This window comes from Atta colombica, unplaced genomic scaffold, assembly GCF_001594045.1.
Source record: "Atta colombica isolate Treedump-2 unplaced genomic scaffold, Acol1.0 scaffold34, whole genome shotgun sequence".
NCBI classification, from domain to species: domain Eukaryota; kingdom Metazoa; phylum Arthropoda; class Insecta; order Hymenoptera; family Formicidae; genus Atta; species Atta colombica.
In genome coordinates this window covers 343,082-356,198 of record NW_017259448.1, presented here as the reverse complement: position 1 = coordinate 356,198, position 13,117 = coordinate 343,082, and the positions used below count along the sequence as shown (strand labels likewise).

The 13,117-nt window shown below is 28.7% G+C and overlaps 1 protein-coding gene across 1 annotated transcript in view; it reads right to left on the bottom strand.

Moving 5' to 3' along the window:
• Positions 1-13,117, bottom strand: part of LOC108690634 (neuronal acetylcholine receptor subunit alpha-7-like) — a 225,584-nt gene that overhangs the window by 64,966 nt on the left and 147,501 nt on the right. The window contains exon 3 of the mRNA XM_018198022.1: positions 12,216-12,260. Coding sequence (XP_018053511.1) covers positions 12,216-12,260 — 45 coding nt within the window. The remainder of the gene's footprint in view (positions 1-12,215; positions 12,261-13,117) is intronic.

Sequence of the window (13,117 nt, the reverse complement as noted above, 5' to 3'; positions counted from 1 at the left end):
ATCTGTAAAAGTTATGTTAAGATTTAAGCTTACCAAAAATTTATTGTATTTTTGACAATTTTTGCAAATTTTCCAAAATTTTTTGCAATGACAAAACGTTCTATACAAAAACTTTATTAGCATTAGGTTTAATTTTTATTTGAAAAAACAAAATATTAATCAAATTTTTCTTTTCATTTTAAATGTTTTAATTTAAATCATGAATATTGTTAAAAATGCCGTTTCCGGCATTGTATAAGCAAATATGCGCGTTAAATTCATAAATCGGTCCAATTGAATATAAATCGACAGCAAATTTGTCGGAACAGACATTTTGATAGCACTGTGCAATTATATTAAAAATAAAAATTATATAAAAATAGAAATTCTTGCTCTCTTTTCTTGCATTGTTAATGAATACAAACTAGCACGAACTTGATCTTTAAATTAATAATATAAACATAATCTTTTCATTTCTAAAAGTATGCAAGTTAATACATGATTGCATGTAGTGATTTAAGTAATTATAAATTTAAAACTCACTAAAGAAATATTTCAATTTGATATAATGCCGTTAGTAAAAAATTACTATCTTGAACATTTTGATTAAAAAATAGTTATTTTCAGAAAGTATGTTTTTGCTCAGAGCTTTTTTCTTGGACCTTTTCTGATTGTTACTCGCGAATTCCACACAAAAGATAATTGAAATTGTTCGCGTGGGATATAGGATAGCTGGAACATTACAGTTGAGCGTACCCGCCGACTTCGGCAAATATTCCGCTCGTTGGTCGCTCTGGTGTACTCAAAGCTTGTGTCGGAGAAATAGTAGAAACATCGTTTCCAGCTACGGATGGATTTATACAGGAATTTGAGGAAATATATGCGTATCTATTGTTTAAGTCCGGAAATATCTTTGTTAAAAGACCGTAGTCTCATTGACGTAAGAATAGCAAATATATAACGGGAAGAATGATATTTATTTTATAATTCTTTGAACTTTTTATTTTTCGGGAAAATAAGGAGGTAAAACATGAAAAGCAAAGATTGCAAAGAAAATTACGTAAAACATACACAATATTGCATGTAGTAATTATAAAAATTAAAAAAATACATTAGTGAATAACTGATAAAAAATATACCGCTAAGTAATTTAGCGTGTTTATTTAAATTATTTAAGTGAATGTTTCTGTTTTAAGTGGATATAATACATCAAATATAATGTTATATTGAATGTTATATTGTATTATGTAAAAATATTAACAAAGAAAAATGTTATAACAGTAGCACCGATTAATGATTACTAATTTTATTTAGTCAATAATTAAGCTAAATAAATATGATTAAAAAAATAATAAAAGGCTCTCTGAAGAATATAAATTACTAATATAAATCATTAAATATAATAATGTGATAATTAAGTATAAATATCAAATGTAAATAAATTATATTATTAGTATCTGATTTTGTTGAAATCATTCTACATATTGGTGATTCTCTAAATATATTTCCTACATTATACAGCACACAAAATTATAAATAAGATTCTATTGCAAATTTTCTAAAGTGAGATTTAGTAAATCAAATTGAATATTGGAAGTCTAAAGCACCTCTAGGGCTATGAAATAACGGAATGAAGTAACGGAGCTCTAACCTTTCATTTAAAGGACAATCTAACTATTAAACTTTCCAGATCTATATCTTTGATCTTCATTCAATCTTAATCTCCTTAGGCCAAGATCCTGTTATACTTATTCCATGATACAAAGCGAAAGGAATGCATAAAGCTGAGCTTAAGATTTTCATATTTAGAGAAGATATCTGCTGATTTATATAGATCTTGGAAAATTTGCGTAAGCGATTGACTCGAAATTTTGAATACTCGAATAAATATTAACAGAGTCTTGTATTATAATTATTCCTATCATATGTATTAATTTTTAAATAAAAAAAAGAAATATCTTTTTATTATTACTTTATAATGAGTTGAGTATTAACATTATTTCTATTTTTTACAAAATTTCTATTTTTTAAAAAATTATTTTAAAAATGTTTTAGTTTCAAATAATATAATTTAAAAATACAATAATTTAAAAAATATTTTTTTGAAATAAATATGTAAATTATTTTTTGTGATTAAATTCAATTATGATTTTTAAAATAAGATTTGTAATACTTCTTCCATTTTCAAGTTTTAAAGACGAACGAGATCACTCGAATTTGCAATGAATTTCACAGTGACCTAATTAATAATTCAATAATACACGTACCTTTTAATACCAAATAATTTTTTTTTTTGATATGAAAGAACGCGAAGAAAAAGCGTAATTAAAACGAGGTACCCCGATATCGCTGCACCCGAGCGCTGCAATTAATTTGCGGAAATATGGCATAGTATTGATTAAGGCGGAATTAAAAGTAAGTCGATACGTGACGGCCGTTCACAATTCATAAAATGCCAATTGAAATGATCCAGATGGTATTGGCATTTTTTTAAGATATGTATCCAAAACCTTTCTTTTTGTCAGGAGACCCTCATTTGTAAACAATGTTTTTTCACGAATATTGTAGGTCCAATAGCTGCATTTACATGGGACAAGGGAAATCTATTCCTAATCAGTATGCGAAAGCTATTGAAAGCCGCATATCACATTAGCGTTCTTTTACACCGTGTTACTCTCTACCTAAACCGATACAATTTTTTCATAACAATATCACATATTGCAAGATCTTTTATGAACGAGTTCTTATTCACGCTAAAAACAAAAGATAAGGAATCGCATAAATATTGAAAATCAAATCGGCGTAAAATTGATATCAGATGATCGCTTCATCTCTTACTGTACGCTTAATTAAGCAATTATATTTAATGGATAATAAATAGCGCTACTTGAAATCGAGAGTCCTCATAATTAGTGCATACAAAAAGGATAGTATAATTTGACGTGTTTAATTAAGATACTAGAAACTTTCCTCTCGAAAATAGAACAGTTGGATTATTTATGATCGAAACTTTCAAGTGTGAAGTTATCCATTAAATCGAACTTTAATCTAAAACTTATCGTAAATATATTTTCCGTATCTTTTTAATCTTTATTTGAAATTCGTCGTTAAAAGTTTTCTAAAAAGATCAGAAACTGTAAACTGTGCGAAATTCAAACTGTCACCTCCGATTTACTTCTTTGCGATCTTCTGCGTCAGGAAATTTTAGACGAAATTGTTGATGTCCATTTTTTATCCATTTACATTTAAAAATCATTTTGTTTTACTTAAGAAAAAAATACAAAAGTATACATTGTTGTGCAAACTTTTTTTATTTCAATTCCAATTTTCCAATTCCAAATATTTGGTACAAAAAGCAAATATGGAGATATGGAATCCGCTTACAAAGTTAAACCAGATATGTACTATCAATTTGATAGATTTGCCTTTCTTTGAAACAAAGAGAATCTATACTATGTATTTTTGAGAACTTCTATTTTTTTCGTGATTATTTCAAAAATAAAAAACTCGTCCTAGAAACATCTAACTTTTGTATCTCCACGATTCGCGTGTGTGTAAATCATTTCTTTCCGCATTTTCGAATCCCAAGTGGATTGTACCGAGTGAATGAACTTGCCTAAGTGCACGGTACGAAGTGGAGAAACCGTGAGACGCGTCGGGTGCGGAAGATGGAGAATAAAAAGATGCGGTACATGAGGCCGAAAAGGAAAAAAGAAATAAATCCCGCTACGATGGAAGGAGATTCTGACTTCGCTCATAATACCGGTTGGCCCATTAAAGCTCACCAAGACTCACTAGTGTTCTTCTTGCTCGAGTGCTCTCTTACCTAGAGTCGAGCAAAGAGTTACATTAGGATAGAGAACTTTGCAATGATCATGGATTTTCTCGTGCAAAGAAGAAGTTCGTATAACTTGAATAGAGACGTTAGAAGATTAATCGTTTTAATACTGTTCTATCAGTGACAAAATATTATTTTATGAGATTTAAATGATGTTGGATAGATCAGAAGCAACAAATCTCTTGGAGTTTGGAGAGGATAAATCTTTTGAAATTATTGACATATTAATCCTCTAGGGGCAAGAGTTGGCATATTTGCAACTTAAAATTAAATTCGGGATAACGAATCTATGCAGATCTTTGGAATCTATGCAGATTTGTTACTTTGAATTGAAAATGTATAGAGTATTGACACTAAAATATAATACTTCTAACCGCTAGAAAAGCTATGTACATATAAAATATATAAATATATATTAACATGTATATATATATATATACATCGATTTTTCACTTATAAGAAATTTTTTAACAAAATCAATAAAACAATTTTTTTTCGTGACAAACCAACAACAAATTTTTTTTCGTGCCGTTCACGGAAGTTTAAGAATGTATCATTTTTTAGATGTAGTCTTTTCAAAAAATGACTGAAATTGAAAATTTAGACTTATTGTAATATATAAAAATGAATGTTATGTAAAATAATCTAATACGGTAAATATTATATTTAACAATACAATTTTATAATTTAAGTGAACATTTTCTCATTTTATCTTAATTTTTTAAAAAATACGTACTACTTATTGAAATAATTTTAATCCAGGTTCTAAATTGTCGCCAAATTCTTTGTATTACTTTCACAAATATATATAATGTAGAAAAATCTGTGACTTTTTCATAATTTTTAAATTTTGTTAAAAATACGTGTAAAATATTCTTAAGATATTTAGAGGATCTAAATACAAATTCAAATTAAGGCTACTTGTTTTAGATTTTGTTTCTAATTCCTAAATGACGCCTGTTTTTAAAGGAAGTTAAATAAGTTCGTTTCTCTTTTGACATGCGTACTAACATTCGCAAGAAGTCGCATTAGTCACGCTTCGAATGTGATTCGCATACTGATGCACTTACACGTAATACATCGTCCTTGGCGCGAAGTTTTATATTTTATGTCGCCCAAGTTGCACTGGTTTCCACTCTTAGCACGTAGTAAAGCACACCACTGCCCGAGAACCCTATGCGCACCTATACATTATTTTTACCTCACGTGATTTATCGTCCCCACAGCAGTAATGGAACTCGCGAAGCCTGTCTGACACATGTGTAAAGGATTGCTTACGTATAAACATGGTAATATAAACATCGGATAGGCGTTATAAACAAATGTACTCATTAAACATCTCGTAGAAACATCTCAGAACGAACATTAACATCATAATTGATCGTTGGACTTTGAAACAGTTCAGTGCATATATGTAGAAATGAAGGAAATCTCCTTAAGATCTACGAAAAAAATTCCACGTATGGTATTTCAATGATTATCGCATAGCTCTCCATCCCTAATACTGCTATATCGTCCAAAGGAAGATACCTAAATGATACAAACACGGTATCTCCATTATCCGATAGTCCACGGAATCCCTGGGCAGCCATTTCGCCGGTCTAGCGCGCAACTATCACCCATCTATTGGAAGAAATTGCCAGACGCCTCGGGATAGTTGCGCGCGAAACGTGCAGATTACGATACATCCAGAACGTGTTGCGCTCGCATAGGTACTTCGCGCGTGTTCTTGCCGATGGCTTTTGCAATACTGTTTGCTCTAGTTGTATTCCTTCAGCCACGGCGAAAATTATGTAAATGCATTTCCTTTCCGAGTCCCGATGCGCGAAAGAAGCGATGAGGCGAAATGCAACGCCGCGCCATCTCGTCGCATGTTTCCACGAATTTCATTTTTACATAAATTTTATCATCGATCATCCCGTCACTAAGTAGAATGACAAAGTGCATGCTTGATATAAGATATGCACACCGACAGTTTAGTGCGAAGCAATATAAAACGGGAAATATCCATGTTCATATTTAACTGTAGGGAAGACAGGGGCACTATGAGTCACAAAAATTCAAATTCTTAAAAGTGCATCTAAATATAAAAATTTGTGTATCATTTTTTTTTATAATTGAAGCATAATTTAACAAATATATTTAGTGAATATTTATTGTATTAATTTTCAAGAGAAAAATAAAAACATTTTTTTTAAATGATCCATACCCCTTATTCAGGGCACCATAAGTCACACGCAAAATAGTAGAATTATGCAAGAAATAATGATGACGAAAGTTGAAAAATATTTTCAATTAATTCACACATTCTTAGTATAGTCACTAATACAATAAAATATAATTAAAATTAATAATTTATTATTAAATAATAAAATAAAAAGTTATAAGAAAACAAATGAGAAATAATCCCATAACCATTAATATAAAATAAAAAATTTATTACAATAAAATAAAATAAATTACTTAGAAGTATAAACTACCCTTTTAGTACATATGTTTTTTGTATTGACTCGTTTCATCATAAATATTTAATCTATGATCTTTAATATTTGATCTATGGTACCCCAACTATATATTTAATAGAAAATTATAAAAAATAAATGTTAAATTATTACTTGTAACATAGTTGAGAAAAGATGCGCAGAAAAGATGCACATCTTATCTTCATACATATATTTTTTTTTCTACAATAAAGATATTAAAACATTTTTATGCGATTAAAACATTACTATTGCACCACGAAAATCATTAATGATTGATGCTTTTCGATACAACAGAATCACTGCCACCTAAATAAAAAGTATGAGCAACGAAGTAATAATTGTACTATACCAATAGTATTAATTTAAATATTCTAGATTATGTTAAACAATCGACTCATGGTACCCTGTGATCCATGGTTCTCTGGTTTCCCCTATATGCCAGTTATATATCATTTAGATATTTTAGACAATTATTCGTTAGTATAATCATGAGCAATAATATACAATTAAATTATTAATAATAATGTAAATTATAATAATGAATTTACAATAATAATTATATGAATATTGAAGGATATAGTGAATTTCATGCTATCAACATTATGCGAGGGTAATGTATAAGTTTTAGTTACAATATTTCACTGTGGCGAAGATCAATGTATTAAATTAATTCACCACTCAGTTTGCAATCAAAGCATTAATAAAATATTGGTCCCTTGGATTGAAAACACGAATCGAAATTGTTTTATGAACGAGTGTTAATGCATTGAAGATAATCGCCTCTGATATAAATAGAACCTTTGACGTGGTCTTATATTTTTCCAATTTATATGCGAATATTGCTCGCAACGTAACGTAATAACGTTTTGGTCTAAAAATGAAATATTGCATGTGCTGCACATGATTTAATAAACTATTCGTACAGATTAAGTTAATAATTTCTGGCGACGTGATTGCGAGTGTCGAATGCGTTTGCAGCATTCGTGCAGACTGTGTTAGAGTATAACATCGTATAAATCATTTACAAATTAAGCCAATTAAATATCATGTTCCTGTTATCCAGAAGCTATTGAAGAATGATGAAAAAATTATAGTTTTTCTAAAAAGTACAAACGTGTTTTTTAGACCTCTATTATATCCGATGTAGATAAAACCATTCAGTTACCTCTCAATATTGCAGATACAATCTATGCATTTTGAATATGGAAAATGTATTCCATTCTTTCTAGAAGATAGATTTAATTTTAACTCTCTACTTGTATTCGACACAAGTGTATCTGATAGCGACGCTACCAGGAAATATACAACATCATATCAATACTCATGTCGAATGTTCTTTGAATATCTGCATGATTTATATTTGCAAACGTATCGGCATTTTAAGTCACATGCAGCTGCGTGTTACTTCCGTATGCATTGGCCGTCATGAGACACGAAAGAAAGATTAAATAGAAGGAAGCTGACATTTCTATATTGGCATAATAGTAAGCCTCGAAATTGCAAATGTTTATATTATCAAATATATATATTAATGTATATATATTATCAAATGCCATTGCAGGAAAATATAAGAAAAATATAACTATAACAATTACACAAAAGGAACGATTTTGCTGAAGTAGCTAAAGATTTAACTGGATACAGATCTGAAAACAACTTTGTTAGATCATCAAAATAATTACGTAGGAAACTCAAGCATGATGAACAATGGGATATGTTGTAAAAAGTCTTTATTGTAGCAACCAGCTCGAGCATCTTACATAATTATTTTGACAAGTCAATAAAATTATTTTCAAATTTGTAACTAACTAAATTATATACTTTAGCTTCTTTTCCATGTATATTAAAATATATTTAATGTAATAAAAACTATGGAAATGTGATGCATTAAGGTGATTAAAGAGTTCATCCTCTAGACGTGAATGTTGTAATGTTCACTTTAAAATTAAATTCTGAATAAATTTGGGATGAATTCCGGAGTACTGTACTGTAGATTAGTTATATTTAAGAACTGAAAATGGAAATGTATATAGCATAGAATATTAAAATATAACAGCAAGGTAATCGGATCTTATATGGCTTATACAATTTAGTCGTTATTTGTGAGTAATTAAATTACATGACAAATTTAATAGATAGCATTGTAAGTCATGCAGGCTAACTCAATTGCATTTGTTTATTGAAAAGAGAATGTAAAGAAAATAGTATTTTTAATACAAAAAAATAAACTATTAGAGTCGCGCTAGTTATTTAATGCGATTTTTCTGACTGGGATTGATGGAATCATCAAATTTTAATTCTAAACGTTTCGATCTGTATTGTGGTCATCTTCAGTGATATATTTCAAAAAGACATTTACAACATGGGCTGGTACATTCTCTTCTCAACACATTTTTTGTATATTGAATTTATGTTTCTCGAACCTATATATATTGTTTTTGTAATAGTATTATATACATGTCAATAAATATTTCAATACATTAATAATAATTCAATAATTCAATATATTAATTTCAATATATTAATAAACTTATATATATATTAATAAACTTAATTTTATAAAAGCAACATTAATTATTTCATTTTCCATTTCTCTTACATTTTTTTATACGAAAAAGAGGAAAACATATATATTTAGGCCATTACATTAGATATATGTGTAAAAGAGGAGCTAATTCTGCAAACATTTTAAAAAATGAAACATTTTCATATATTTACATGTATACTCAATATGACCTAAATGCTTTTTTCAAATCTTTAGTGCATTTATGTAAACATTTGAAAGTGTTTCATATTTGTTTAATGCTCAGAAATGTTTTCTCTTTTGAATCTAATCATCAGTTTTTTTTCAATTTTGATTTATCAAAAAATTAGAAAAAAATCACGAAGCTTAAGTAGACCTGTAGAGTCTGTTACTTTACTTCAATCCATCAGAAAAACTATATTGATAAAATATCCATAGATTGTTCAAGACATTTTGGAGTAAAATGGGTAAAGAAGCTGTTCTTTTTCTGACAAAATAATGCCATCCTTAAAAGATTAATTTAACATTGTATTGAAACGTAATAAAAACGGAAGCCTTGTCGAGAAAATCCGGAATATTAATTCACAGTGACAAAAGATTAAGGTCGTGCTGAGCGAGATTAGGGCCAATCAATAGCGTAACGATCATGGCCTTCGTCATCAACGTCGTTGTTGGAATTGTCAGATGCGCCGAAGGGGCTCCACGTGTCCGATGCGGTGCAATCCGTCAATCAAACCAAAAACGATCGTCGGTAGAATCGTCAATGTTTTGAATTTAGGTCATTGCAAAGCTCGCATGAGCTCGCGCGGGATTGAACTTGCGTAAGCCGTCCTATAAGCCGTAAAAAATAAACAACAGCGAGCGCTTTCGCGCGTCGGAAGCGAACGGATCGGAAGCCGAGCGCTCTCTCTCAAGAAAACATTGTCGCAATCCTAATAAGGATGCACCCTCGCTCCCCGTGCTCTGATAGTAACCTGTTGCAGCGACTCTATTAATAGTTCGGATGCCGATAAAAATCCGATCCGACCTTGTTACGTTACCTGGTTACCCCGACGCTTTCCTAACACACGTCTTGAAATAAGATAACCGGACCCTATATGCCTCTGCTAAACTTTGTGATCTTTTTCTAATTTTTTTGAGTCCAAAATTGGAAATGAGTGGTCATATTCAAAAGAGGAAATATTTCTCTAAAGAAGGAATGTTAATACAAAATATAAGATATATATTCAAATATTTATATATAGATAAAAATTTGAGAAAAATAGCAATATTTAAAATGTTTATGCATAAAACATTTTTACAAAACAAATGTTTAATAATAAAAAATATTTTTTTATTACTTTTGAAAATTTTAATCCAAATACATGTTTGTTTGTTAAAAAAGTTTAAAACTAAAACTTCTTTAAATGTTTAAAAAACGAAAACAAAACAATTTAATATATTAAATAGAATATTTATATAAGGAGCCTAACATGTTATCTGTACAAAACAGATTATATTGTTCAAACTTACATTACATACAAGAGTTGTTTCGATATATCATTACCATACAAATATCTAATATAATTAAAAACTGAAATGTTAACAAAACGCATTTTTTCGTCCGCGTAATTTAATTGTTTTGCACCAACAACATGTTTATTGCTTTTATACAGATATTCTATTTAAAATTATTAGTTCATTGAACCTTTAGAGATTTCATTAATTTTTAATTTTTAAATTACGCGGGCAAAAAGATAAGTTTCGTTAACACTTCATTTTTTAGTTATATCAAATTTGTATGGTAATAATACATCAAAACAACTCTTTTATTTAATGTAAAGTTTAAAGAATATAATCTATTTTGCACCGACAACATAGTAGGTTCATTGCCCTTATACAGATATTCTATATTTGAAATTATTAGTTGAGCCTGTTAATTTTTAATATATAAAAATTAAACATTCTTTTATAAAGTACCTAATATGATCCTTTTATGATTTACTTGATATAATCTAAATATATATTTTTCCTTTTTCGTAAAAAATGTTAGAATAATGGAAAATAAAGTGATTCACACAATATTACTTTTATATAATAAGATTATAAATTCATTAATATATTGACATGTGTTTATTGATATATAAAAATACACGAAAACTATTTTCCAAACATGGACATGTTTACTTTTACTTATCTATTTATCTACTTATTTTTAATGTTTAACAGGTGAATTAGAATTCATTTGAAATAACAAGAATACAAAAAAAGAAAAGTTACAATCGATGTGTACATGCAATATGCTTACAGCTTAGCTATATTGGTTTTATCTTAGAAATAATTTCGTTTCTTTGATTATAATATCAAAATGTGACAAAAATATAAACTATATATACTTATAATATTGTAAAATATAAATGCAGAGCTACAATGACATAAACTAAATTAATAACCATTTTTAGGTAGTTAGGAAACAATTACTTATCTACAAAATATTACATTACCACTACTACATTTTACATTTTGTTTTATTAACGATAATAGAATAAACAAATTAAACAATAAATTAATGCAATCAAATCAATGAATAACCTGCATAAGATACTACTGCTGTTTATTGAATTAATCATGTATAATTATCTATAAATAGTGAATAGTTTTGAATATACGCCCATATTGGATCCTTACCTTATATTATCGATTAAATAAATTATAAATGATTAACTCTTCTTCAGCAGTATGAAATTTTCAATCTTGGAATAAGCAACTGGATACCGATATCTTTGCACACACATAATCTCAATATTATCCAAGTCTATTTAAGAGATATTTTTCGATATCGAACCCCGCTATCTATAGTATCTATTTTGTTAATATTTATAATTAAAATAATCTGTCGCTTAAAAAACAATATTCATTGGAGAGTTAAATTGCATAATGCTTTGTATGATAGATATCGAGTTGTATGCGAAATTGTTCATGTAACAAAAACATCATAATTATATTTCATAACGATTTTACGACAAAATAAAAACGTTGATAAATACAGAATACAATGGTGCAATCTCGTAACAAGTATGTCACACGTAGTTTATAATGATATTTTTGTTTCACGCCTTTTTACCCGCATTGGTACCCGATTTACGTGATGTGATCATTCCACGAGAATATTTTTGGAACAGCCGGATAAAACCGAGTGATGTGTAACACGATAAATTGAATCACCTCGAACAACTACAAATCTATCAGGACTACTCGTCCAATTAACTTATAAACAGAGATCTTTTAAAAAATGACTGAAGCATCTCCCACGAATTTCGTGCTGTTCGTGTAAGTGGCAGCTATCAATTGAAAAGACATCGCGGCTAATTTTGTTTCTCTCGTAAACTTCGGAAAATCTTCGAAGACTTACCAGTTTCAGCCAGAGATTCGTGATGAGCAACTGGTTCTTTTCGTCCTGTAACAATAAGTTCAATTCAATTTTAGTATCATATTAAATAGCTGTTTTCATGCAAAACGTATTTTAAATTTATCTAAATATGTTTAATAAAATAAAAAATATTCATAAAAAGATAAATCTGAGCAATATGTTCAGATAATGTTCTCAAATAGATTTTAATATTTACAGAATATTATAATACATTTTTATATTAATAAAGAAATTTAAAGTATCCATAATCCACCAAAACAATTGCATAAAATAATGAATAAAAGATGAATAAAGATGAGTTTAGGGCACTTCATATGTAATATATAATTGTATAAATATTTAATATTTAAAAAAAACTTAAAATATTTAAAAAACTTTTAATATTGCAAGTTAATATTATAAATATGTAAGACTTTTCTATTTTAAAAGTAGACACAAGCTTGAATTTTGTTTGAAATTTGTCTGACGCAAAACGAATTAACGCGCTAGAAGCGGCCTCATAACTCATTATGCAGTTTCATATCGCAATTAAAAATTGCTGCAAAAGAGCGCATGTGAATTTAACAAGGTTTGTGAAGACAAAAGACCTTCATTGCTCAGAATGTCCGCAAGTTGCATAATAATGGTATACAAAGTGCGTTATTTAATCAATTGGACGTTGTTGACAAAGTAAATTATTTGTGCACATTTTCATGACTATCACAAATTTAGTATAATAAATCTTTTTTGAAAATAAGCTTTTTTCACGGATAATATGACGTTAAAGAAAGATGATCGAGCAACATCAATAAATTACGAGAAATTTTTGTGCTCATAAATTTATATTACATTAAAGAAGAGAGAGAGAGAGAGAGAGAGAGAGAGAGAGAGAGAGAAGAGGGGAG